This window comes from Corticium candelabrum, chromosome 11 (assembly GCF_963422355.1).
Source record: "Corticium candelabrum chromosome 11, ooCorCand1.1, whole genome shotgun sequence".
Taxonomy (NCBI): Eukaryota; Metazoa; Porifera; class Homoscleromorpha; order Homosclerophorida; family Plakinidae; genus Corticium; species Corticium candelabrum.
This window is the reverse complement of record NC_085095.1, coordinates 6410245-6435326: the sequence shown is the minus strand read 5'-3', so window position 1 is coordinate 6435326 and position 25082 is coordinate 6410245. Positions and strand designations below refer to the sequence as shown.

Genomic DNA, 25082 nt, shown 5'->3' with positions numbered 1-25082 from the left:
TAATTTAGGAAATTCAATTATTGCAAATACCATATGCACTAACGATGCTAAACAGATTTACCATATACATACGTAAACTGGCAGCAATACAAGTCAACGACTAAAATTTTTAGTCAATAAATAAAGTCAACATAAAACTGCTCTAACGTTCAATTCTGTAACAAGTGATCTCTGCCCTACAAGTGCAGACAAGACAGTCATTTGGATGGGCAAACATGCTCTACCACATTGTGGCTGAAAACTTCTACAGCCTGAAATCTGCAGCCAATCGTACATAATCCCCTGATCATTGCTGCCTGGTTTGCTTTGTCGCCAAATTCATTAGTCCACATACGCAACGCTTTTACAGCTTGTATGTGGCAATCGTCTCTGTTGTCCTTTTCGATTATCTCTGTCTTGTCTATGAAAAACTCAGCTGACAAGTTCAACACAAGCTTTTTCCAAGAAGGACATACTTTCTCAGCTATCCTCACAATATCATCAGCTGTACACTTGCTGTTTGCCTGCACTGTCAGTGACTGTTGTTGTGTTTTTCCTGATACATCAGCATCTCTATGGTCATAAAACCAACAGTCTAACGAACTTCTTTCATTGTGATCCAGACTAAGATCATCTCTGCTGATGTTTCTTCTCAATGTTGTGTCTTCACTTGGTGCATACTTGTCTATACATACCAACCTGCTGGCACCTACAGGAATGGCTGGTCCGGGATGTTGAATATTCAATGAAAACTGGAAACGAGACAACCCTGGTGTCTTCACTTCATGCAACTTTTCAGTGATAAACAGACGGATGTCTGTACACAGAGATGCAATTTCATGAAGTGGCCGTTGTGTGTCAATCGTGACAATGATATATTTCTTCAAGTGATAAATCACTTCCAACTTGACATCTTTCTCAACTCTATATACAGAGCGATTGCGTGTCAACATTGGTTCATCAGAATATTTCTCAATGCAACACGTCATCAGCCTAAAATGCAGCTGCTCGGGAATAAACTCAATTTTATGAGACGAAATGATCAGTGACATTGGTTGATCGGCAGGTGATTGGACAGCTGCATATGAACTTTTCGACTCAACCTCAACTTCTAACAAACATGGAACAAAGTATTCTGATTCATAAGAATATAAAGGCAATGGTTGAGTCAAACAAGGTTTGGGACAAATAATGAAAAAGTAATTCAAGAGATTGAGCACATCTTCATACTCTTCTGACTTCACTCCTGCTTTTTTCAGACGATGATGAATGAGTTTCCAAGAAGCGATCCCTACTTGCCGCACTCGATCCCAATCTTCACTCAATAAGGGAGGAGGACAAGTAGTGACAGATGCCACAACTGAGAAAACCATAAACATCCAGCTTGGTTTAGTGACGATTGTGTTCCTCAGCTTCTTGCTTTTCTGAGGATAAATTACTGATCCAGCTTCATCTAAATATGCCAGAGCAGCACGAACTTCTTTCTCTTCTGACATACGACACAATCGATAGGCAAAAGGCATGATAACATTGACATTGGAAAGAGCACTGCCTAACTTTTGTTCTAAAGAATCGAGAATCTTTTCTAGAACTGACCAAGTGGCTGGTATTAAAAGTTTGGGTGACACATCACGTGCAAGCTCTTCAATGAGTTGTTTTACTGCACTCACACCTGCATCTTCACTTGGACTGTTAGGATCAGACACTGAATTCTCAACACAAAAGAACCAATCATTAACCTGGTTAGATGGTCGAATGACATGCTCTTGAAATGCTTTATTACAAAACATTTTAGACAGAAATTCATTCTGCTTCTGGAGCATTTTTGAATTGGTACAATGGGCATGTGTTCCAATCAACAACATAACTGGTGATGCACATTCTTTGGACATCCCGATGTGATGACCAAAGGAAAGGCCTTCACAACTTCCATCATCTCCTGCCAAAAATGTCATGGATGCCCATAAAGCCACAGAATCATAGTTAGTCTCTATCCAGTGGTTGTCAATGGGAATTGGGTCTGAAGTACCAAATGGGAGATAGAAAGACTTGGCCTTGTCACCTAGGAACTTTGATGAATCAAATACAACACAAACAACACATCCTGGTGTGATCACTTCTCCTTGACCAGGAAGAAGTGGCTCCTGACCTCCCAAATCCCAAATGGTAATGTGAACTTTACAATCTTCGTCCTTTAGGAGGTCAGGATCACTTTGGAAATCTGTAATAGCGCGAGCAATACCTTCAGTTAGAACTGTTGCTTCATCAAGTTTGTCTGTGTTCACACTTCCTTTTCTAGTATCACTTGCTTCATCAAGTTCGTCAACGTCCCTGCTGCTTTCTCTAATATCAGTTGATGTAGATTCTCTGCCACCATAATCTGTACTTTCTTTGTCATAGTTGTTGACATCTTCACCACCTAAAACATTTTCACTAGAAACAGATGATGCATGAACTGCTGCTCTAGCTATTTGTTTGTCTAGAAATTCTTTGCCCTTGTCACTCACGAAAATCCAGTTTGATGCTTCACACACTGCCAACTCTGCCACTGCAACAGGTGTGCTTAGTTCACTTGTCTGAAACTTCTGTTTAAGCAAAGATCGTTTAAATGACGTTTTCCCTGTTCTGTCTCTGCCAGCAATGACAATCTTGACTCGACTTATTTCAACTGCTCCTTGTGATAATGCTCGAACAAATAACTCACCTGCATCAGCTCCCATGCCTGTCACACCACCTACAACAATACCATCATTACAATCTGTATACTAGAATCTGTTTAGTAAGAAGATCAACTGACGAGGACAAAGAACGACGTTCAGTATTGTTCCATCTGTTACTCCTGCATCAGCCAATGTTTGCTCATCGTGTAGTTGCTTCTTATTATACACAATCAGTTGATCCCATGATGATGGGTTGCCCTTGGTTTGCAATTGCTGCTTTAAGGTGGCAATAGTATCAGATGATTTTGCTGTGAATCCAACAGCTTCACCAGTTAGTGACTTGGCCACCAATTTGAGCCACTCACTTTTGTGAGATGCTAAAAAACAAAAAATGCCTTACAAAACAACACACACACACACACACTTGTGTGTCAGCCACATACATCACATTAGATTTTATCATAGCAAAAGAATGCCAACCTAAAAAGATCAAATTTGAGAAATAACATCTCCTGCTTATATTGTTAACCCATCATTGTTTCAAACCATATACTGTAGATCTCATGTGATCCAGATTGCTTGCAATGACAACTACTAAAATCATATAATATCCATTTGCAGCAAGCGATCAAAAACATTCATGATTGCAATGTTTGTCTCTGAATTTGTGGCACTGATACAGCCTCACAAACAGAATTGTCAGTAAACTGCATTACTTATCGTATGATGAAATAAAAATACTGTAGATCAAATACATACATCACACGTGAAAAGTATTCAACCTGCTTATCTCTGGCTGTGTTAGCCATGCATAATACGTAAACAAATAGTTCTTTTCTCCGCATCACCTCCAATTCATACTAAGAAATATACTCACTTCTGCAAGTGGTAGTATATCAGATTATTCAGGTAATCAGCTAGCTACTAGCACACCTTAACCTCACACCATCCTCCGCTTGTCAAGACTGACGCCCAGAGGTTAGCATGTAGCTCCTCCTCCTGGCAAGAAAACTGGCAAATATACATGGAGGCTTCAGTTCAAAGACTTTGACCCACACTGTGTGGCCACATGCATAATGAATATTTTCTAACTGCTGCATTACATGTAAAGCATCATTACCTTCGTCTTCTCGATCTGATTGTAAAAGAGATTCAGTGTCCAATGTAACATAGATTAAAGAGTGCCCATTCAGCATTGCCACGTCTACTGGCTGGTTGCCCTTGTTATCAACTGCATCAATCTTGGCATTATGTTGTAGTAAAATAGAACACAATTCAGGACAGTCTTCCTTTCCACCAGCTGCTGTATGTAGTGGTGTTTGTCCATCTTTATTCAAAGCATTTGCATCTGCTCCATTACAAAGCAACAGAGAGCTTATTCTCATATTAGTTTGTTTACATGCCAAGTGTAGTGCTTGATTTCCATCTTCATCCACTGCATCAATCTTGGCATTATGTTTTAGTAAAATAAAACATAATTCAGGATAGTCTTTCTTTCCACCAGCTGCTGTATGTAGTGGTGTTTGTCTATTTCCATTCAATGCATTTACATCTGCTCCACAATTCACTAACAGCTGCACAGCATCATTTTCACCATTTCTAGCTACTATGTGCAAAGTATGATCACCATATGCTCTACCAACGTCCTCGTGCAATGCCAAAAGAGCTTGCTCCCCCAATATAGCTTCATTTGTCAAATGTAAAGGGCTTCTTTGTTGCTTGTTTAGAACAGCTCCATCAGCTCCATGAGATAGCAATATATTTGCAGTTGCAAAATGACCTCGATTACATGCCAAGTGTAGTGCATGGTTGCCATCCTTGTCTACTGCGTCAATCTTCACATTATGCTTTAGTAAAATAGAACACAATTCAGGACAGTTGTTGTGTTCACGAGCTGCTGTATGTAGTGGTGTTTGTCCATCTTCATTCAACACATGTGTATGAGCTCCATAATCCAGTAACAGCTGAACAACCTCAATACAACCAATCTTAGCTGAAATGTGTAAAGGATGATTACCATGATGATCTGCTATATTCACAGTGGCATTTGTTACTAGTGGTCGACACACATCAGCAATTGGAATTTTCAACACAGGCACGCTATACTTGTCATACCTAGCAAGAGCGACGAAAAGAGGAGTTTCACCTTTATTGTTTACAGAAGTACGATCGGCCTTGTGATCTATTAACATGTCTACGATATCGGCATTCCAACTCCTAAGGTAAATGCCGAAAGCAGGGATATGCCTATGAAGCGGTGTATCTCCATTCTCGTCTTTCTGATTGACGTTCGCACCTCGTGACAGCAAGAACAAACAAGTTTTCATATCACGGAAAATGACAGCATAGTGTAGAGCTGTCCTTCTCAACTCTTCAGCCACATCATTCACGTTCCCTCCTCCTTCCACCAATCCTACAACCTTATCCCACTGTCCTTTCCGTGCAGCTTCAGCGACATTTCGTTCCATCTCGAACACACTAACTTATTCATTACATCATTGCCTCTAAAACATTGGCATTTTCCATAATCTCACGAATACTGACACTGCCCGATACGCGTTGCAACGACCACGTGTAGATGTACAGTAGATGACGTACGCGGTGACGTAACGTCTTTTATTAGCATTAGCCTTCGTTTTCCCACTAAGGAATATACATAACGCAGAATTTGTTGCGGGGGGAGGGGGAGGAGGTTAGTGGATATAGTGGACTATTCAAGTTAATTAATTATCTAGATTTCAGTCATTTGCTGCGTAAATCACATTTCATACACACTTTAACTGTATGCATAGAGATATTAACAATATTCAGATATCAAAATATCAACCAGAACACCAAAAAACACTTGACGCATCCCACCCAAACATGCATTCTACCATGTTAAACAGTCACATATATTTTGTATAATCCAACAACTCTGGACTGTCCGTTTACACCTTAGTTGCTCACTCTCAACTCGTAACATTTCCTTGTTGAGTCGCATTTCCAGAGGGTGAAAAATCTAAGTTAGGAAGTCTCGACGGTAGTGAGTATAAACTCCACACACTTGCCGGGCTGTCAATCCCATTCGATTCAGACAGCGAATGCTCATAAGTTGGTTGACGTTTAAAGATACGAGCATCAACATCCTGACCATTTTGTTGTGCCGAAACTACAGCTCCATTGCTTGCTTTGTTTACACAGTCAACGTTAGGTGATTGATTCTCTTTCGAGTCTTCCTCAACAGCAGGAAAGAAAGAGCATGAAGCCACATGTTGCACATCAGAACTGGCATCGTGTGGAGACGAATCACCAAGTATTTCTTGTTGAAGAGAAGACAGAAGGTTCGCAGCTCGATCACGAGGCGACACAATGAGTTTGGACGTCTCTGTAGGAGACGATGCTTTGCTGCTCTGGTTGCTTGTCTCGCTGCCGTCAGATTCGGCATTGGCTACGACAGAATGAGGTGTCTGCACGTTTGATGACTCGACAGGAGGCAAACAAAGCGAGTTTGACTCTACAGACTCACCCATAGCAGACACAGCCCTCACAGAAAGTCTAACACAATAAATACAACACAATGTATCAAACTAATGACATCAGAGTTAGACTATCTAGGCACATCGCCACTCCAAGATGCCTCTCTCCTTGTATGGCAGCTAGAGACATCTTGGACAATCCAATAGCCAAATTAATAAAATTAATAAATTAATTGATTGATTAATTAAGCTAATACAACTAACTGATGCTCTTGAGTTGGAGATATGTTCATTGTAGCTTGGAGGCTTCCGGCACTCACCTGATGACACAGACAGAACAAGTTCATATTACAGTAATAGAAGCTAGTACAATGTGTGAATAGACTGAATGTATTGGAAATTACGATGACATAAAATGAGCGACACAAATAGAATTAAAATGTTAATATTAATAAATAAATTTCTTAACAATGAACCAAATAAATAAAATAAATTATAATAAACTAAACATAAACAAGATGTATAAAAATATATAAAATAAATAAAAATTAATTAATTAATTAAAATAATATAATAAACAATGAAATAAAATGATTGAAATTCAACAGAAATTATTACTAATAAAAGAAAATGTAAGCAACAATAAAACACAATACTGTATCAGTCCAAATACAAGCCCTGTGGCTTAAATTAAATGGTGGAATGCAATAAGCTTGTTTGTGTACTAATAAAAGACCCATGACTTGTATTTAGACAGGGGCTTATATGGTACAAAGATATTGATTGAGAGTTGCCAGTTGCTTCACTTGTCAATTGCTGGTATCTGTTCCTGTGATCGTCCAGCTTCATAAAAATTACAGCAAGTCGTCTGCAGTAAAGCCTTCAAAGTCTGATTCTTCCGAAAGCCACTAGATCATCTTCCTCCCGTTCTGTGATATTTGCTGGCATCAGCCCAGTTGCTTCCACTGACTGTGATTCGTTGTTGCTGAGGTTGAGACAATGTTTGTGAGTTTTGTACTTCATGCAGGTCACTAGAGCATCCTCCATGTCATCAATGTTGGTAGTGTCTCACTCACTTGAAAGAATATATGATAGTTTCAAATGAGTAGGTGCCTCAGCTGCATGCAGCTGTGGGGCTTCTATTCAGTCTGTGCCGTTTATTAAAAACAACACCTCAGACTACAGTACACCCTCGATTATCAGGACAATTTTCTGTGTCTCCCGGCCTTTTGCACTCATGTCTCAGAACATCAAAGAAACTGACATCTGTTCAGGATTTTTCTTGCCACTCTAGGTTGAGTATGAATTAAGTTAAATGTTATATCCAAGAAATAGGCAGCCGTTGATGACTCTTCTGGTGACATGAATGTACAGTAAGTGTGGAAACAGAGTGCCGTCTTGTACAGTGAAGGGAAATCCGTTGATATTTATCAACTTTTGATTATCCGGACGTCTAACCTGTCTCCAGAGAAGTCAGGATCATTGAGGGTGTACTGTATGTTGCAAAGCAGTTTGAATTGAAGCCCTAGAGCTTGAATTTTGATGGAGCTTGTATATGGATGAATACAGTAAATATATATATATATATATATATATATATATATATATATATATATATATATATATATATATGTATGTATAACACTGGGGCATGGCTACAGGCAGCACCGCACCCAAATCTCAACCTTTCCATGCCCAAAAGACAGTTTGTTGTTGCACTACGGATATGGTTGGGTATTCCATTTCTCCAACCCTCAAACACCAAACGCTGCCCTTGTGGTAAGACTATTGATAAGTTTGGTGACCATCTACTGGAATGTAATCAAGGACAGAGTTTGACGACAAAGCGTCATGATGCTTTATGCAAAGTGGTGTATAATGCACTGCTTGCAGATGATTCTCGTTGTCGTCGAGAGACTAGATGTAACAGTAGCTACCAAACAAGGCCAGGAGATATTTACCATCCTGATTTCGAGTGCAGTTTACCTGCATACTTTGACTTATCGGTACAAAGTTCTTTACAACCGTCTTTTCTCACTCAAGCAGCAAGTTATCCAAATGCAGCATCTGAAGCAGGAGAGATGGAGAAGGACGAACGACATCACTTGAATGTGTCCAGCACTGGCAGCATTTTTCATCCGCTCGTATTTGAGACTCCGGGTCTTTGGACACCTTCTAGCCTCAAGTACTCAAGATTATAGCACGTAGAGCTTCTTTTAAACATAATGTTTCAATAAGCTAATCTGTTGCTTAGTCATTTTTTCATCAGCAACTCTCTACTAGACTGTGGTGTAGCAATGCTAAAATGATACTAGCACTGAGCTAGATGTAGTATAGATGGTACGGCTAGTCCCTCCTGGGATTTGTAATTAATAAAAATTATTTAATATATATATATATATATATATATATATATATATATATATATATACATGTATATATAGTACAGTATATTTCAATACAACAAATCTATACAAGACCAGGTGACGTTTTCCATCCCGACTTTTCCCTAGGCAAGGCTGCTTATTTCGACATTTCCGTGAGGAATTCATTCACTCCCTCTCACCTTATTAATGCTGCCATAAAAGCTGGTGCTGCTGCTGAGGCTGGGGAAGTGGACAAAGATGAACGCCATCATGCTACTGTTTCAAATTATGGCTGTTTGTTCTACCCTCTTGTGGTGGAATCATACGGAGTGTGGGCTGCTCATAGTCTGGAGGTGTTGAGATCAATCGTAAAGAAGTCTCTTCTATCATCTGGCTTGTCTCTGAGCCAAGCTTCCAGGCAATTCATGAACAGTTGTCTGTTCGTTTGTGGCAGTATAACTCAAGAATGATTAGTGACAGATTGGACCTCGTGATTGTTGACTATCTACCTAAATATTGCGATACTGCGACTTAGACTCTTTGTGCTTCCGTCCTTAGGGTGGATATGTGTTATCTGTATTATATACAAATAAGAAATATAAAATATATTGTGTTTACAGACAGACAGAGACATAAAAACAAACATTACAACCTTGCTCCACTATGCTATGCAAGTTAATATCAACAAAGTGTGAAAGTTCTAATTGTTGACCTTGTGTTTACCATTACTCACCATTTCTGTTTTCTTTCCATCAACATAGACGTGATACCCCAACACAGGCAGCTCCACTTTATTGCTGAGTCGACGTGGCGAGGCAGGAGACCACTGCAGTGTCACCGAATTACCTTCTCGCTGACTAACACTCAATCTTCCAGGCGTTGTTGGAGTCCCTAACAGAAAGACTCCACATAGAAACATAAGACACTAAAACTGCAATATAAATGACAAACTATTACCAGAGATAAGAAATGCACTATCTTGACTCTGAAGTTCAAGACTTGCTGGCTGTAACGAAGAGATTATGAAGCATGAAAGTGTCCGTGAGACATCCTACTGTGAGTGTTTGTTTACATACGAATTTATTGAGCTGTCTGTACTGGTGTGTGTGTGTGTGTGTGTGTGTGTGTGTGTGTGTGTGTGTGCATGTGTTGTGTGTGTGTGTGTGTGTGTGTGTGTGTGTGTGTGTGTGTGTGTGTGTGTGCATGTGTGTTTGTGTGTGTGTGTGTGTGTGTGTGTGTGTGTGTGTGTGTGTGTGTGTGTGTGTGTGTGTGTGTGTGTGTAGTGGCATGTGCACATGTGCACATACACACACACACACAAATTTCCTTCATTCTACTCATACTAGTCGACCTGCTCCTCAGCTGGTCTCATTCTGTCATCTCCATCATCTACCCTTTCTCCTTCCGATCCACCCGCTGTGTAGCTGCTACTTGTTGACCATTCATCATCCATTCTATCACCTACAATACACAATTCATAAACTCTCAACTACAGTCCAACGTCTACTCTAACCTCCTGTAAATCCAAGTCTGTGAAATCTTGCTGTTGTTTCACCAGGCACGTAAATTTGGGCTGACAAATTGTCAATCACTTGATGTAGTTCTTGAACCTGTTCAATGATCAATTGACAGCCTGACGGTAATGTTATACAGACAAATGAGTTATTGTTGACTGACTTGGCTTTGAAGTGTTTTACAGAGACGAGTTAGAGATGAGACTGTTGTGGTGCTGTGGAAGTGAAATTGCTGTGAAATATTTGATTAATCAATTAGTGGTAGGAAGTCTTGATGTTGCAAATGTTGACTTACTTTTCTTGTGCAGTAACCTCTCCTGTAATAGGCAATGTTAGATTGTTGAAATAGATTTGTAAATATAGAAACAAAAACAATGATAAACAGACAGACAGACAGATACACAGACAGATACACAGACAGATACACAGACAGACAGACAGACAGACAGACAGACAGACAGGCAGACAGACAGACAGACAGACAAACAGACCAGACATTGTTGTTATCGATCTCCAAACTAACCCCAACACAGAACTAGACATTTCTCTAGCGCATCCCTGGTGCGGTGCATTGACTTGCTAACTGGCTGATAGCACAGCAGGTATCGTGGCCTCAAGGAGGGAGGAGAGAAAAGAGGCTAAGTACAACCAAGAGCTTCTTCCAGGAGACTTCAAACCATCTTTTGTTCCCTTGGTTGTTAAACATTTTAGTCACTGGGGGATACAAGCCTCCAACTGTCTGAACAAGCTGGCCGAGTCGTCTAGAGATGATGAGGGAAAGAAAAACAAGGCCCAATTCAAGGCCAAGTGGAGATCTCTCATCTCCATTCAACTGCAGAGAAACCTTGCTAAAGTTATAGCAGACAAGTTATATAGCATTTACAGAATGAACACTACAGTTGCAAATAATTAAATCATTGTATGTGTAGGGCCTAAGGGTCTTTTTGTTTGTGTAGCTTTTAGAGTTACCGTATTTGCCCGTAATAACGCCCTGGGTGTATAGAAAAGAAACGCTTTTTTTTCTGGGTGTATACTAAGGCATGGGCGTTATTTTGGTCCCAGGCGTATACATGGTTGCAATATGCTGTTGTTTGGCCAGTCACCATCTAAACACAGAAATACCACAAATGCTTGCAATTATCCATTTGCAAGATCAAAGGTACTGGTATCCGAGCACCATCAGCCTAGACACACAGAAACTAGACACTACACACGCAAACCGGAGTGGTCGGCTTGAAGCCTGTCAAAAGCATCAGGATCGCTAATTGCAACGAAGAATATGTAGTATGCACTTTCACGCAATACGGACACCAGCTCATCAAACACACACAGACGGAACGAATCTTCTGTGGACCGTATTTGTTTTGTCTGCGCATGCGTATCGTGGGCATCTAGTTGGCCATGGGCGTATACTTGGGCATGGGCATTTTTTCGGGCTGGAAGTTCTGACCTGCCACACATGGGTGTATATACAGACATGGGCCTTATTTCGGTATGAGCGTTATTACGGGCAAATACGGTATTTAGTTTAGATCATTATAGAGCTTGTAATAGTACTGATTTATGAAAATATATATGACAGACAGACTGACAGACAGACAGACAGACAGACAGACAGACAGACAGACAGACAAACAGACAGATACAAAGACAGACAAACAGATACACAGACAGACAGACAGACAGACAGACAGACAGATACAAAGACAGACAAACAGATACACAGACAGACAAACAAACAGACAGACAGACAGACAGACAGACAGACAGATACAAAGACAGACAAACAGACACACAGACAGACACACAAACAGACAGACAGACAGAGACAAACAGACAAATAAACAAACAAGAAATAGAAGCATTCTCTTACAACACACATTAACCTCACCAAGCTGCCTGAATTCTAGTGGCCGCCTTTACCATCTCCCTCTGCACCCAAGACTGTTTCCACTGCAGTAGTGCACGCACCTAAGACACCAACAGAACGCTAAGCAAACAAGCAGCCTGAATGCCGACCAAGCCAACCGAATGTTTGTCAATTAACAAAGTAGGTCAACTGCCTGTTTAATCACTACACAAGTCAACTGACTGTTTCAGGATGAATTAAAGGTATATGGTTGTGCAGACGCTTTACAACTAGAATAACATACTATACATCATCACACTTAAAGCAAATATAATATTTAATTAAAATTCAAAATTAATCAATAAAATATTTTTAACATTAAAAAGTATTTATAAACATTTGTTGTATGATTGGGCATTAATCAAACCGAAATCTTTTTCGACATAAACCAGCCACCACCAGCCTAGCAACGCAACCACAAACTATTTATTAACCAGTCAACAAATGACAGGAAAACCTGACATGCAAATACACAACATAACCACATGACACTGTAAATTAAACAAAACTGCAAATTTTCAAATTACAATTGCCTTTGTTGCCCACCAGTCGTTTGCTTCTGTATTCTTCATATGTACCCTTACGATCACTCAAAACCCTAAACTGTTTGTGGTTTTCAACGACATCAAATCACTTCTCACACTTATTTCACTTATTTGAGCAAAACTAATGGCCAGTAGTCCGAGTAATCATACAGCAAATCACGTAAACTATGGCTAGTTTGGCATTATCAAGATAAATTACCGAGAGTCTTTGGGCTTGCCCTTAATAAGTAGCCTAGGCTTCATTCACCTAGCATTATCATTCTCGGCAAGGCCTCAGACTCTTTGTAATTGATAATGCCTCCCAACACCATAATCTAAGTAATATACAATATTGAGTAGTCTGTATGCATGTAGCTGCTGTGTTAAGAGACAAAAAAGATTGAGGGCAAAGTCCAGGGTTTCCCTATACTCAAACATGCTCCAGACTTCAAACAAACGTCCAATGTTTATTAACCGTCTGTCGTAATGTTTGTTTACCAAGCAAGTCAACTGGTGATCAACTCACCTCTTCCCACAAACAGCCGACTGCCTTTTCGTGTAGCATTCGCACTTCTCCTTGTTGTTTTGATTGCTCGCGTGTACAAGCTAATTCCTGCTGAAGTCTGACGATGTGACATTCAATTCGAGAGATGCGCACTGCTTCCTTCATTGCAAGCACTGCTGGATGATACTTCCTGATATGATAACCACGCCTACGCAAAATACGTTAATGTATTGTGTTTGGTTGGTTTTTTGTTTGATGTGATTGACCAGGCTGATTGGATTATGACTGCTGCTTTTGATTGTTCAACGTAAGGAGCCAATAGACGTCGTAGCTGATAACCTCGTACACATGCTTGGATGAGTGTGGCAGCATGACCTGTGAGAATAACCGGCGTAAACACCGAGATACTTACATGAGCAAACGCAGAATTAGAAAGACAGAGACTGAAGGTAGAGAAGGCAGATAAGCAGACAAAGAATATAGATACACAAATAACCAGAGAAACAAGTAGAGTAGATGTTAGATATCAGTTATGTTGATATCAACATAAACTATACATGTATATCACTCTGGATGTTAGTTAATTAATAAGAAGGATTGTTTGTCTTTAGTGTTCTTAGCCATTTCATTTCATGGCATTTTCTGGTCAAGTAGAGAATCACTAATCACACCTTTCATATCATTAATGAAATGATAAGATAAGATAAGATATCTTGCAATACGTTTCCCTCCCTCCCTCCCTCCCTCCCTCCCTCCCTCTCTCTCTCTCTCTCTCTCTCTCTCTCTCTATGTATATATATATATATATATATATATATATATATATATATATGATGAATGATATCAGAGCTGTAACTGTTTAGTAGTATTTGATGTAATCATTGATCCATCTAGCCTCGTCCCCAGAATCATGCAAGCCTGGCAGTGTCTGGGTCCTGTAAAATACGACAGCTTGACTTCAAGGCCCAATTCCGTCTTTGCACTAAAGCGGCCTGCCAGTGCTAACAATACTGCATTCTACAACTTCAACAGTCAATGATTTTGATTTGCAGACACATGCGTGCTTGACTTTCTGTGTCACCTCTCTCTTGCTGGTAAGTCTCTTTTGTTCAACTACAATAGAACAAGTTTCACAGCTTTTGGATGCACATTTTCTGTTGCCTGTTGTGTAACACATGTGCGTATTATGTAGTAGATCTCTTAGACTCCATGGTTTTCTTGTATGAAACTTTGGTGGATTAAAAGACATGTTCTGTACTGATCTAGTCACGATGTGATGTTTTCCACAATTACATTTAGATGAAGAAGGACAGGGTGGTAAGTGACCACCACAAGCGAAGAGATAAACAGAGACAAAGAGATGAACAAACAAACAAGCGTAAACAGACACAAACAAACCAAAGACAAACAGATAAATGAACAATAAAATAAACAAAAACAGACAAAAAAGACAAACAAACAAATAAACAAACAAACAAATAAACAAACACACAATAAACAAACAAATAACAAACAAATAAACAAACAAATAACAAACAAACAAATAAACAAACAAATAACAAACAAACAAATAAACAAACAAATAACAAACAAATAAACAAACAAATAACAAACAAACAAATAAACAAACAAATAACAAACAAACAAATAAACAAACAAATAACAAACAAATAAACAAACAAATAAACAAACAAATAAATAAACAAATAAATAAACAAACAAATAAACAAACAAATAAATAAACAAATAAATAATAAACAAACAAATAAACAAACAAATAAACAAACAAATAAACAAACAAATAACAAACAAATAAACAAACAAATAAATAAACAAATAAACAAATAAATAAATAAATAAATAAATAAAAAATAATAAACAAACAAATAAATAAACAAATAAATAAACAAATAAACAAACAAATAAACAAACAAATAAACAAACAAACGAATAAACAAACAAATAAACAAACAAACAGACAAATAAATAAATAAACAAACAAATAAACAAACAAACAAATAAATAAACAAACAAACAAATAAATAAACAAACAAACAAATAAATAAACAAACAAATAAGCAAACAAATAAACAAACAAATAAATAGGCAAACAAATAAACAAACAAATAAACAAATAAACAAATAAATAAACAAACAAATAAGCAAACACATAAACAAACAAATAAATAAATAAATAAATAAACAAACAAACAAATAAATAGGCAAACAAATAAACAAACAAATAAACAAATAAATAAACAAACAAATAAATAAACAAACAAACATAAACAAACAAACAAATAAGCAAACAAATAAACAAACAAATAAACAAATAAACAAATAAACAAACAAATAAACAACAAATAAACAAACAAACAGAAAAACAGACAGACAAAAACACAAACACACCAGCATATAAACACTAACAGTAATAACCTCTCTTTGCGTTAACAATCTCAATTGACGTATCAATATGAGAATGAGTATGATCAGTCAGCTGTCTTTCATCATTCTCTTCCAACTCACTGGACTTTTGAGGAGAAGACACAGGCAGTCCAGAAGATAACGGCAGATAATGCGTCGTCGAGTCCAAGAGATCTAAATCCAACAAACATGTGATTTGGGTACATTCTGATGATCTTATTAAGTGCGCTTGCTGACCATTGCTGTGATCACTGAAGTCGTCGGTTGTCATGTCGTCTTCTAGATGTGTGTGTGATGAGTGTGACATTCTACTGAATGATTGCAAAGAGCTATCCAATCTCATTCCAGATTGAGGACTAAAACACAAACATAATTATGTCATTGTGTGTGTGTGTTTGTGTGTCTGCATGCGTGCGTGTGTTTGCATATCTGCCCATCTGTTAGTCTCACTGACGGTACTTGTTGACCTACTGTAATAATATCTATATGCCCATTTGTAGGCATATTTGTCTGTGTGTCAGTCTGTCCACCCGCCCACACCCACCTACTCACCCACTTGCCTGCCCATCTGTCCATACACTTTTCCATCAACAAACCCCATTTAATCACCTACCAGCTGATTATCAGCCTCCCCTCACACACACAAATTCTCCATCTACCTTACAACATCCATCTTACCTTCCCTGTAACGAATGCTGTAATTTCCCCAACGAAGAACCAAGCAAATCACTTGACATGCTACTCATCACTGTCTCCAAAGGAACACCCTGTTTGAGCATCTGTCTCTGTTGATGAAACAATTCGGTCATCTGCTGCCTCTGTTGTTCATGATACTCGCTGAGACGCAGCTCCAAGTCGTCTTGCTGCGACTGCAGGCTTTCAACATCGATGCTTTGCATTGCAGTCGACAAATGAGAGTCGTTCAACAAAATGGAAAGGTGAGGAGAGCGATGACTTCTTAGAGGCAGAGAGGGAAGAGATGTATTGACTCGTTGGTTGAGTGATGACGGTGACGACTTGGAACTGATTGGTTGCGACGTACGAAGAGGTGAAGTGAGGGGGCTTGCTCTGGGACTGATGCTGGATGCGTGTTGTCGATGTCTTGAAAGGAGTCTGTGAGCCAAAGTTTCGGTCTCGACGGTCGCATGGAGCTAAAGATGTATTGGCAAACTGAATTGTGTGATGAGAGTGTCGCTTCTATCGTTGTCTGACAGTTGCTGCATCAATCATCTGTCGGTCTGTCTGTCTGTCTGTCTGTTGATCTGTGCATGTGTGTGTGGCAGTCTGTCTGTCAGTCTGTCTGTCTTTCTTTCTGCCTGCCTGCCAGTCTGTCTGTCTGTCTTCTGCCTGCCAGTTTGTCTGTCTGTCCATCTGTCTGTCTTTCTGTATGTCTGTCCGTCCGTCTGTCTGTCTATCTGTCTTTCTTTCTTTCTGCCTGCCAGTCTGTCTGTCTTTCTGCCTGCCAGTTTGTCTGTCTGTCTTTCTGCCTGCCAGTTTGTCTGTCTGTGTGTCTGTCTGTCTGTCTGTCTTTATTTCTGTCTGTCTGTCTGTCTGTCTGTCTGTCTGTCTGTCTCATCAAAGTCCAACATGTCTCCTTACATTCTCTGACGTTGTCAACGGGCAGTGTAAAGCAAGATACTGAGCCAACTGTTGATTCTGTCCAACACCAAATGGGCAGCCACGACCATCTGGAAAGAGCTGGATCGATATATCCCTGTGCAATACTTAATATGACAAAGAGTCACAGCCACAGTGCAATGCACTCATAACCTTTCAGATGAAGAAATCTCAAAGCTTTCAATTGTGGCAAGTCGCGGGCAAAAGTATAACACAAATGGACGATAATTGAATCCTCTAGTAAATAGTTAGGGAAGGTACACAGTAGAACAAATAGAAAAAGACAAAACCAGACAAGTAAATTGGCATAAAGACTAAACAGACAAACCAACCAAAAGACAGACAGATGGACATACAGACAAACAGATAGACAGCGACAGACAAACAGATTGTTATATTCTCTCCCAAACTGTAAATGTAACAATCGCAAAATGAAAGCATCCCACGCATTAACAAAAACTTCTGAAATGTCTGAAGTCATAGCTAACACACACAAGTAGACAGACAGAGAGACGGACGGACAGACAAATAAACAGATACACAGACAAATAGACAAACAGCCAGCCATCCATGACACACTGACAAGATCAACGTTCACCAATCTCCTGGGTAAAGGCAATCTAACAGACAGGCAGTGGCTTCAAGCAACTTTACCAATACGACATGGAGGATTTGGTCTCACAGCTTTAACATCTACAGCACCATTTGCATTTCTGTCTAGTTGGGCTTCAACCCTGCATACAATGGAAAAACGAATTCCTGATGCTGAGAGATTGCTTGATGAAGTTCAGAATTCACATCATTCAAATAGTTCCATCAGCAGAGATTTGTGCAATGTTTTGCCTCAAAACAAAACTCTCGTAGAAGTTATCAACGACAGGAAGCAACTACAACACAAGCTGACTGAGAAATACATAAAATCTGTGTCAAATGGTTTTATTCAGAATTCATCTTCGACTAGAGACCAATCTTGAATGAAGTCCTTGCAAGGCAAAGGTGCAGGAGCATGGCTCTTGACAGTACCATCATCATCACGGCATGCATTATCTTCGTGCGATTTCCGCTTGGCATCCTTGATGAGACTGGGCTGCCAAATGCCTTTGGCTTCTGGTCAGTGTGACTGTGGAAAAGAATTAGACTCAGATGGATACCACCTAATAACATGTAAGACTGGGGCGGCCCAGTAATCAGCCATAACAACATGGTTTCAGCATGATCAGACTGTTTGAGTCAACTGCAATTACATCACGTAAAAGAACCCAGAGGAAAGTACGTCAATTCTGAAGACAGATCAGACATAGTCGTATTCGATTCGGCATCGGGGGTGGATCTTGAATTGGATATTGCTCTAGCGCATCCCTGGAGTAATGAAATAGAAGGTTTATCAGCTACAACTCAGAGAGCAGCGGCAACCAGAAGAGAAAATCTGAAGATCAAAAAGTACGACCAGGAGCTCTTGCCTGGAGGTTTCAACCAACATTTGTGCCTATAGTCTTCGAACATTTTGGCTGTTGGGGAGAGAAAGCTGAAGACTATTTGAAGAAACTGTCACAGCTATCAAGAGACAAAGACGGAAAGCCAACTGCATCAACCTTCAAGACATACTGGAGATCTGTGTTTTCTGTGTGTCTACAACGATCAAATGCTAGAGTGATTGACAGAAAAATAAAGAAGATTGTTTCAAGAGACAGCCACATAAACATAAATAGTTGTAGGTAGAACCAAGCCCTATTGGCTTGGGTAGTATTTAGTTGCTTGCTTAGATGATGTATAATAGTTCAATGTTTGAAAATATATGTATTGACACACACACAGACAGACAGACAGACAGACAAACAGATAAACAAACAGACAGACAGACAAACAGATAGACAGATAGACAGACAGACAGACAGATAAACAAACAGACGCACAGACAGACAGACAGACAAAGATACGCCAAAAAGGCACGTCCTTGTGGAACTACACTGAATTTCATTCCTCTGGTGATGGAGCACTTTGGTCGATGGGGGCAAGAGGCCCAAAAATATCTCAACCAGCTCTCATCAACAGCAACATGGACAACTGAGTGCAGACAGGACTAGTTCAAGAACTACTGGAGAACGCGATTCTCAATTGTGATGCAACAGTGCAATGCAAGAGTGTTACTGCAGAAGATGAGCAGGGTCCAGTACAGTGGTGACTCATTTGGTGCCATTAGTAACTCTGTTAGCTCATTGTCAACTGTTTGACTCTTAGTTGTACTTAGGGACCTCTTGGGTCCTAGTTCTCTTAAAACTTGCTGATTTGTAGTGTAGACTGTAATAATGTTTGTATAAGAAATATATGTATTGACAGACAGACAGCCAGACAGATAAATACACAGACAGACAGACAGACAGACAGACAGATAGATGCACAGACAGACAGACAAACATATGGACAGACAAACAGACAGACAGACAGATAAACAAACAGACAGACAGACAGACAGACAGACAAACAGATAGACAGATAAACATACAGACAGATAGACAGACAGATAAACAGACAGACAGACAGACAGACAAACAGATAGATAGACAGACAGACAAACAGACAGAGAGACAGACGGACAAAAAAAACAGAAAGACAAAACCAAACAGATAAACAAACAAATACCCAAGAGTAGGAAAACAAATTACATAAGAAAGGATACACATTCTGTGCTGTCATCAGTACACACGGATTCGAGGCAAGTGTAAGATGTGTAAGATTAGAAAGACAAGACAAATATGACACCTACAATACAATACAGCAACCACCAACGTCATAACTTCAACTACAAGCGAAGAAGATCCATGACATACTTGAATGAGATCGTGTATTTCGTTGTCAGCGAGAGTTAAGACAGCAAGAGATGCAGGCAGATGAGTTGGTACGCTAGATGAAGTGGAACAATTGATGTAATCGTATCTAATGTGTCATGTAATGAGGATCACACTTTCGTAATGAAGTCAGAATGTTGCCATGTAACAGAAGAGCCTGGGAGGGACAAACATAAGAAATGCTGTTAACTTAAGGACAAACAGAGACAGACAGACACATTACAGACAGACAGACAGACAGACAGACAGACAGACAGACAAACAGACGGACAACAGTTGTTTTAGAACTTGCTGATTTTTAGCATATTGTAGACTGTAATGTCTTGTATAAGAAACGTATGTATTGACAAACAAACAGACAGACAGACAGACAGACAGACATGCAAATGGTGGGGTCCATTTGGACCGACGAGTGTATTTTAATGTATGGTCTGACTGTCTGAGAAGTCTTCAGATGCATCACAGACGAGAGCCACAACATTGCTACATAACATCTGACAATCGCCCAGACATCACAGTTTTTGATTTCGGTTCAAGGTCAAACACAGATCTGGATGTGTGCTTGGCTCACCCATGGAGTAGCAAAGTCATAATCTCTTCAGCGTCAACAGCAGGTGCGACAGCATTGCGAAGAGAACAAACAAAAGCAGAGAAGTGCAGTAATGAACGTCTCCCGAGTGAAGCAGTCAGATTAGTGCCTTTGGTCTTTGAACATTTTGGACATTAGGTGATACAGGCAAAAATACTAACAACAGCTCTTTCTAAGGCCTACAGACGAATGTGGAAACAGCAATAGCTCACACTTTAAAACATACAGGAGAGAACGTCTGTCTGTTCAACTACAAAAATGTAACTCAAGAGTAATATATAAAACAAAAGAACTTCAAAATATATGTAATGAGCAGTTTTTACAAGTTTCCAGGCCTTGTAGCCTTTTAGTAGATAAAGATGAAAGTAGCTTTAGTAATGAACAATTGTAGAGGTTTGTAATAGCCATCATGTACTCTAAATTGTGATTTACCAAAGATATGAAGATAACAGACAGACAGGCAAGCAGACAGACAGACAGACAGGCAAGCAGACAGACAGACAGACAGACAGACAGACAGACAGACAGACAGACAGACAAATGACGAACAAAGCAACAAACAGACTGACAAACAAACTAACAGACAGACAGACAGACAGACAGACATACAGACAAATAGACAGACATACATGGTACACACAAACAGATAAACAAACAAACAAGTCGACATAAACACTAGGTAAGCCACAATTGTTTGGAAGGCAAACTGTCACCTTCAAATTCTTCAATGTTGAAATATCTCCCAATGACGAAATGCTACATTTCAAATCAAGCATCAAACAACAAATTACTGCAGACGTACAATCCATCACAAACATAAGTCCACTCCACCTCCACACGTGTAACAAACCGGCCAAGTTCAGTCACACTTGTGGGGTATAGACTGATACTGTACGTGAGTGATGGACATTATTGTCACACTATATTCAACCTGTTGTCGGATACGTTTAAGTGGCTTAACTTAACGTTCACTCTCAGTGCAGAAAAATCCTAAATGCACAGTATGAGTGGCACCAGTGTTGGTCATGTGTCGTTCTCTCTCACTTTTAGATTGTTTCCAGCGAGACTGAGCCACTCCAACTGATGCAGAGATGACAATCCTACACATCACACATACATACATACACACATACATACACACATACATAAAACACATATTTATTGGTCTTTCAAATACACCAGGTTGCCATCACAACAATGCCATGATCAAACCAATATAAAAACAGTTAGTAAAACACAGTAGAAATGCTTGTCTTAGATACCCAGATATAATACCAAACACCATGCACGCGCACTAACACTACACACGTATGCATGCACACCAACATCACGAATGGATGCATGCCAACCTACACCAAGGACACAGTGACACTTTGACACCAACGTAAGCACAGCAACAACAGTGAGATAACAGGCAGAACTACACGATCAGGCAGCTAGACAGCAAGAATTGAAACAAAGGACAAGCAGTGGTGTGCAAACATAAATGCGATGACACCAAAAATCTAGCGTCAATACCTCATCTGGCACCAAATACAGAATACCTGTACAAGCCCACGCATTTACTTTCTACATGCACACATACATTACTTGATGTTGTCTGAGGTATACGTTATACGTACATCGTTAGCTTAAAAATAGGCTTAAAAACTACACATTAGTATACAATACTTTTAAAATTTTAAAATCCCTTTAATTTGTAAAAGTTTTTTATATAATGATTGTAGAGCAATGCAATTTGGTTTTGAGAGGCATGCGATTTTGTGGTTTGCCGCTGCACCAAAACAGCTTTAACACACACACACACACACACACACACACACACACACACACACACACACACACACACACACACACACACACACACACACACACACACACGGCACGTGTTCAGTCATACATATAGTGCCATGTAGGCTTTCAAGTTTTGCTGATGTAAACTCATTTTTTATATGCTACGGCCTCTCTCGTGTAACACTGATATAGTGAAAGTAGACAGGAGTAGAAGTGCCAATGAAGCAAGATGCTTGTAATCGTTTCTCTCATAAAGTTCACACCAGAACCGTACAATGTTTTGTGTCATAAAGATTGTTGATGGTCAACAGTTCATTTCTTAATAGCGCCTGTTGCGCACCCCTGACAGGGTGGAACAATGCATGAATAGGAATAGCAACAACTGCACAGTAGATCTACGTAAGGCACAAAGGCTGCAGCAGCTGTGAATTATCAATACATCAGATCATTCACGAGTGTCAAGGAAACAACTAGAAAACATCTGACCAGGTAACAGATTGACACATTTGGTTGCCAACAGATTAATTCTGTTGGTGGAGCTGGAAGCTCCAGGTTGAGAGACTAATTCTCTTAATCAAACATTTTTGGCAACAGGATATGCTTTGACCTCCATGTGGTCTGGCCTGGGTAACACTTACAAGACCATAAAGTTGGTCAACAATGTTTCACTATGCTGTTACTTCAATTTTGTTTATGCATAAATAGCAGCCAACTGGCTATTTTAATTCACACTCTGATCTGAATAACAGACTTGCTAGATATTCAAATGTGTTAGTCATTAATCTTTCTATTTGTTTGGCACTTGATAACTAATATATTAACTCAATTTCCCTGGGCAAAGAATGCGTATTAAGTCAGCTAGTATACTCATATTATGCATATAGTGGGCATGGTTAGGTAGACTATATGGACCATCGAGTCTGCTCCTACAATTAATCTGCAGGGACTGTATGAGCCAAACAGTGAGTTCTGCTGTTATGACAATGGGTCATACAGTCCTGCTGTTATGAGCAACTGCAAACATTAAAAAACACAAGCGGCGGATCCAGTGAGAGGGCCCAACAGGCCCGGGCCATCTCCCCGTTGCCGACTATAGTGGCGATGCCTACATGTAACGTGCTCACACTACGTTTCGACCATGGGTGTACATTGCATGTAAACTTTGCTTACATGTGTGCGATACCGCATTTAAACTCCATGGTAACGCATGGTTATCTTGTCACCATACCGTACAATGCGTGTACGCCAATGTTTACACGCATGCGATACCGTATTTACGTCACTTACATTCGTTTTCATGCGATTACATGCTGTCGGACTAAATGTAAACTCGTGTAAATACAGCTTACACTCACAAATCACGTGTAAGCCACATGTAAGCTAGGGCGTGTACGTAATACATGCGACCTCGCTACGCAGTGTCAGAAGCAGAAGGTCACTCAGTGGACTCAGATGGATCAAAGTTTATTCGAGAGCAACCATGAGCAAGGAAAGACTGAATGGTTCGTCTCTCATGATGATTCATAGGGACTGTATAGAGATTTCAAAAGCATCAGTAATATATGAGTATGAGTAAAAGCAACCACAGAGAGTGAGGATGCAGTCTATTGTAGATGATCCACATGAGGAATTTACATGACTTCTTACCGTATAAGCTTCTGTAGATGCATTGTTTTATCTCCTAACTTTTGACTAAGAAATACAAAATGAACAACATATTTTACAAAACTGGGTGGGTGTAGTTTTGCTGTGGGCGTGATTGGTCCCTCTCCATTTTAAAATCCTGGATCCGCACCTGAAACAGCTGCAAGTATCAATTGTAGTTAAACAGCCAATAAAGGCATGCCTAACACCTCATAAAGATTTATGGAAGTTGCAGCTGTGACTATGCACCAGCGAAGAGCAGGCTGAATTGATCACACCCTTCTGCTCCAATATAATAAACCGCAACCATAATATAAATCACTCATATTATGGTCGTCTATGGTCAATGACATTTATTGACATGAGAAGAGGTTCATGAATGTAAATTGACTGAGCCACAACCCTAACCCTAACCCTAACCCTAACCCTAACCCTAACCCTAACCCTAGCCATGCTCTAACTAATACATATCTACAGTTGTATTTGCGCACCCGTGCTACGGGACTCCGGGGCAATTAAATTTAATTTCTTAAAATTTTAAAATTATATAAACACTTTCATACCGTCTACGTCAGCGATGTTGTTGTGTTCTGCATTCAACACGTGCACGTGTCTCAAAGCTTGCAATCTGTTGAGTGAGATCACACGGTTGGAAGCAAACGACAGCTAGGAGACAAACCCCACTGCCGTGTCAATAGCAAACACAAACAAACACACGGTTTTAACACACCGTTTCCAGCCGTTCATAGTGTTCTATTCCATTCAGATTAGAAATGTCATTGATATCAAGAAAAAGCTTGACGACGCGTTGTGATGAATCCAACGCTGGAACTTCCGTCAGCTGTTTGCCTTCGAATAAAAAGCGAATAGAGTCTTTCTGTGCCTACTAGATAAAAGTAGAGACGGCAACTGACCTGAGAGATTCATCTTCAGGTGGTTATCCGGGATCTCTGATGGCAAAGCCCGCCGTGTCAATTAGTCACGTGACAAAAAGTCAAAATTTACGACAAAAACAGCCAGCTTGATTAGACTATCTAGACGTTACGTCGAGGCATGTTGTCTTGCGGTAATTAAATCTACACTTTGTAACTAAATAAACTAGAACTGTAGCTGTGTTCTTTCGCTTCTACTGCTGTGACCTCTCTAGCTACTCTAAACGCCATTTTGCTTCTAAGTGCGCTACTTTTAAATCGCTAACTAGTTTCTCTTATGAATGCTGACGGTTTTCCTCCATTTTCTGTGGTTGCCAGGCA

At 39.7% G+C, this 25082-nt stretch overlaps 2 protein-coding genes across 2 annotated transcripts in view; both read right to left on the bottom strand.

Moving 5' to 3' along the window:
* LOC134186906 (uncharacterized) overlaps positions 1–5220 on the bottom strand; it is a 5292-nt gene extending 72 nt beyond the window's left edge. Inside the window, exons 1-3 of the mRNA XM_062654993.1 lie at positions 3760–5220; positions 2777–3016; positions 1–2713 (exon numbers count right to left, since the gene is read on the bottom strand). The exon at positions 1–2713 is cut by the window's left edge and continues 72 nt beyond it. Of these exons, the coding sequence (XP_062510977.1) occupies positions 198–2713; positions 2777–3016; positions 3760–5107 (4104 nt within the window). The 5' untranslated portion in view covers positions 5108–5220 and the 3' untranslated portion in view covers positions 1–197. The remainder of the gene's footprint in view (positions 2714–2776; positions 3017–3759) is intronic.
* A 174-nt stretch (positions 5221–5394) lies between these two features.
* LOC134187344 (centrosomal protein of 97 kDa-like) lies at positions 5395–24782 on the bottom strand. The gene is made up of 25 exons (XM_062655460.1): positions 24744–24782; positions 24560–24678; positions 24393–24495; positions 21436–21491; positions 21323–21381; positions 21105–21147; positions 19919–19959; positions 19785–19857; positions 19634–19716; positions 17110–17193; positions 16939–17053; positions 16018–16490; positions 15577–15695; positions 15352–15513; positions 13182–13290; positions 12937–13123; positions 11869–11948; positions 10273–10294; positions 10141–10209; positions 9977–10073; positions 9815–9924; positions 9421–9469; positions 9197–9354; positions 6362–6417; positions 5395–6176 (listed from the first exon to the last, which is right to left on the bottom strand). The coding sequence occupies exons 1-25, from the start codon at positions 24754–24756 to the stop codon at positions 5591–5593; spliced, it is 3066 nt and encodes a 1021-aa protein (XP_062511444.1). The 5' UTR covers positions 24757–24782; the 3' UTR covers positions 5395–5590.
* Positions 24783–25082: the final 300 nt, after the last annotated feature.